We start from the raw sequence: 2,171 nt of genomic DNA, 5'->3' as shown, positions 1-2,171 counted from the left end.
GGGGAGCTGGGGGGGATTTGGGGTGCTCAGAGGGGGTTTTGGGGATCTGGGAGGGCTCCTGGGGGGATTTTGGGGATCTCTGGTGGCTCTGGGAGGGCTCCTGGGGGGGATTTGGGGTGCTCAGAGGGGATTTTGGGGATCCTTGCTGGCTCTGGGTGGATTTTGGGGGATCCGGGTCGGGAAGCAGGGCGGGATTTGGGATCTGGGGAGTGGAGTTTGGGGGTCTCTGGGGGGACTTTGGGGGTCTCTGGGGTGACAGCCCCTCTCCTGTCCCCCTCCAGCTGTCGATCCGCTGTGGCAACCATCGGTTCAAGGTGTTTGTCGAGGGGCAGCCGCTCTTCGAGTTCCAGCACCGGGCGCCAGCCGGGCCCCACGTGGATGTGCTGGAGATCGAGGGCGATGTGGTCCTGTCCTTCGTCCATTTCTGACCCACAAATGTCTTTTAACTGCCCCATAACTGCCCCATAACAAAGGCCTTGCAAGCGCCCCGGAACAGCCCCCGAGTGCCCCCCTCAATGTCCCCCCAGCTGTGCTTTCCCAACACTGACCGCAATAAAAGCTGTTCCTGCTCCAGCTCGGGAGACTTGAGGGGAAAATGGGTGGGAAAGGTGAGGGGGAAAGAGGGAAAAGGGAGGGAAATGTGAGGGGAAAAGGGCAGGAAATGTGAGGGGGGAAAAGGGTGAGAAATGTGAGGGGAAAAGAGAAATGTGAGGGGGGAAAGGGTGAGAAATGTGAGGGGAAAAGGGCAGGAATTGTGAGGGGGGAAAAGGGTGAGAAATGTGAGGGGAAAAGAGAAATGTGAGGGGAGAAAAGAGTGCGAAATGTGAGAGGAGAAACTTGAGGGGAGAAAAGAGCGGGAAACGTGAGGGGAGGAAAAGGGCGGGAAACGTGAGGGGAGGAAAAGGGCGGGAAAACGTGAGGGGAGGAAAAGAGCGGGAAAACGTGAGGAGAGGAAAAGGGCGGGAAAACGTGAGGAGAGAAAAGAGCGGGAAAACGTGAGGGGAGGAAAAGAGCGGGAAAACGTGAGGGGAGGAAAAGGGCGGGAAAACGTGAGGGGAGGAAAAGGGCGGGAAAACGTGAGGGGAGAAAAAGGGCGGGAAAACGTGAGGGAAGAAAAANAAAAAGGGCGGGAAATGTGAGGGGAAAAAAGATATGTGAGGGGAGAAAAGGGCGGGAAACGTGAGGGGAGAAGGGTGAGAAACGTGACCCTCCAGGATGTCCCTGCGGGGCCCCAAAAACCACCTGGGATCCCTCAAAACTGTGCAGGATCCCCCTGGTTCGTTACTGCCCCCTCCACTGCCTGTCCAGTTTGTCCCAGTCCCTCCCAGTCCCTCCCAGTCCTTCCCAGTCCCTCCCAGTCCTTCCCCTCCATTTCGCCCAGTCCGGGCCGCGGCCGGCACTGGGAGGGGGCGTGGTTAGGGCGGGGGGGCGTGGCCGGGACCCGTGTACGTCACCCCGCTGTGTGGGCGTGGCCTGGCAGCGCCGTGACCAGGAAGCGGCGGTGGCGTCACTTCCGGAAGAGCCGCGAACATGGCGCTGTTCGAACAGATGCGGGCCAACGTGGGGAAGCTGCTGCGGGGCATCGACCGGTACTGGGAGCACTGGGAGGGACTGGGAAGGGGTTCGGGAGAGGACTGGGGGGGGATCGCAGGTGTGTCACGGACCCGCTCACCTGCACAGGTACAACCCCGAGAACCTGGCCACCCTGGAGCGCTACGTGGAGACGCAGGCCAAGGAGAACGCCTACGACCTGGAGGCCAACCTGGCCGTGCTGAAGCTGTGAGGGCTCCGGGGGGACTCGGGGGAGGGCGGTTTGGGGGTTCCCCGTCCCCTAGCCCCCTCACCTGGGCTCCTCACCTGTGCAGGTACCAGTTCAACCCCGCCTTCTTCCAGACCGGGGTGACGGCGCAGATCCTGCTCAAGGCGCTCACCAACCTTCCCCACACCGACTTCACCCTCTGCAAGTGCATGATCGACCAGGCACACGTATCCCGGGCGGGGAATTCCTGGGGAGCACCTCCGTTCCATGGGGAACCCCCTTGGAACCCCCCTTTCCATGGGGAACCCCCCCCGTTCCATGGGGAGCCCCCTTGGAACCCCCCAGTTCCATGGGGAAACCCCCCAGTTCCATGGGGAACCCCCTGGAAAACACCCCCAGTTCCATGGGGAAA

At 61.5% G+C, this 2,171-nt stretch overlaps 1 protein-coding gene across 1 annotated transcript; it reads left to right on the top strand.

Moving 5' to 3' along the window:
* Positions 1-1,455: 1,455 nt before the first annotated feature.
* On the top strand, positions 1,456-2,157 carry EIF3K (eukaryotic translation initiation factor 3 subunit K; the record flags this gene model as incomplete). The annotated part of the gene is made up of 3 exons (XM_015616685.2): positions 1,456-1,589; positions 1,681-1,779; positions 1,866-2,157. Coding segments are annotated over exons 1-3 (450 nt in total), but the record flags the coding sequence as incomplete, so codon positions are not given.
* Positions 2,158-2,171: the final 14 nt, after the last annotated feature.

This window comes from Parus major, unplaced genomic scaffold (assembly GCF_001522545.3).
Source record: "Parus major isolate Abel unplaced genomic scaffold, Parus_major1.1 Scaffold602, whole genome shotgun sequence".
Taxonomy (NCBI): domain Eukaryota; kingdom Metazoa; phylum Chordata; class Aves; order Passeriformes; family Paridae; genus Parus; species Parus major.
This window is presented reverse-complemented; position numbering and strand designations above follow the sequence as displayed.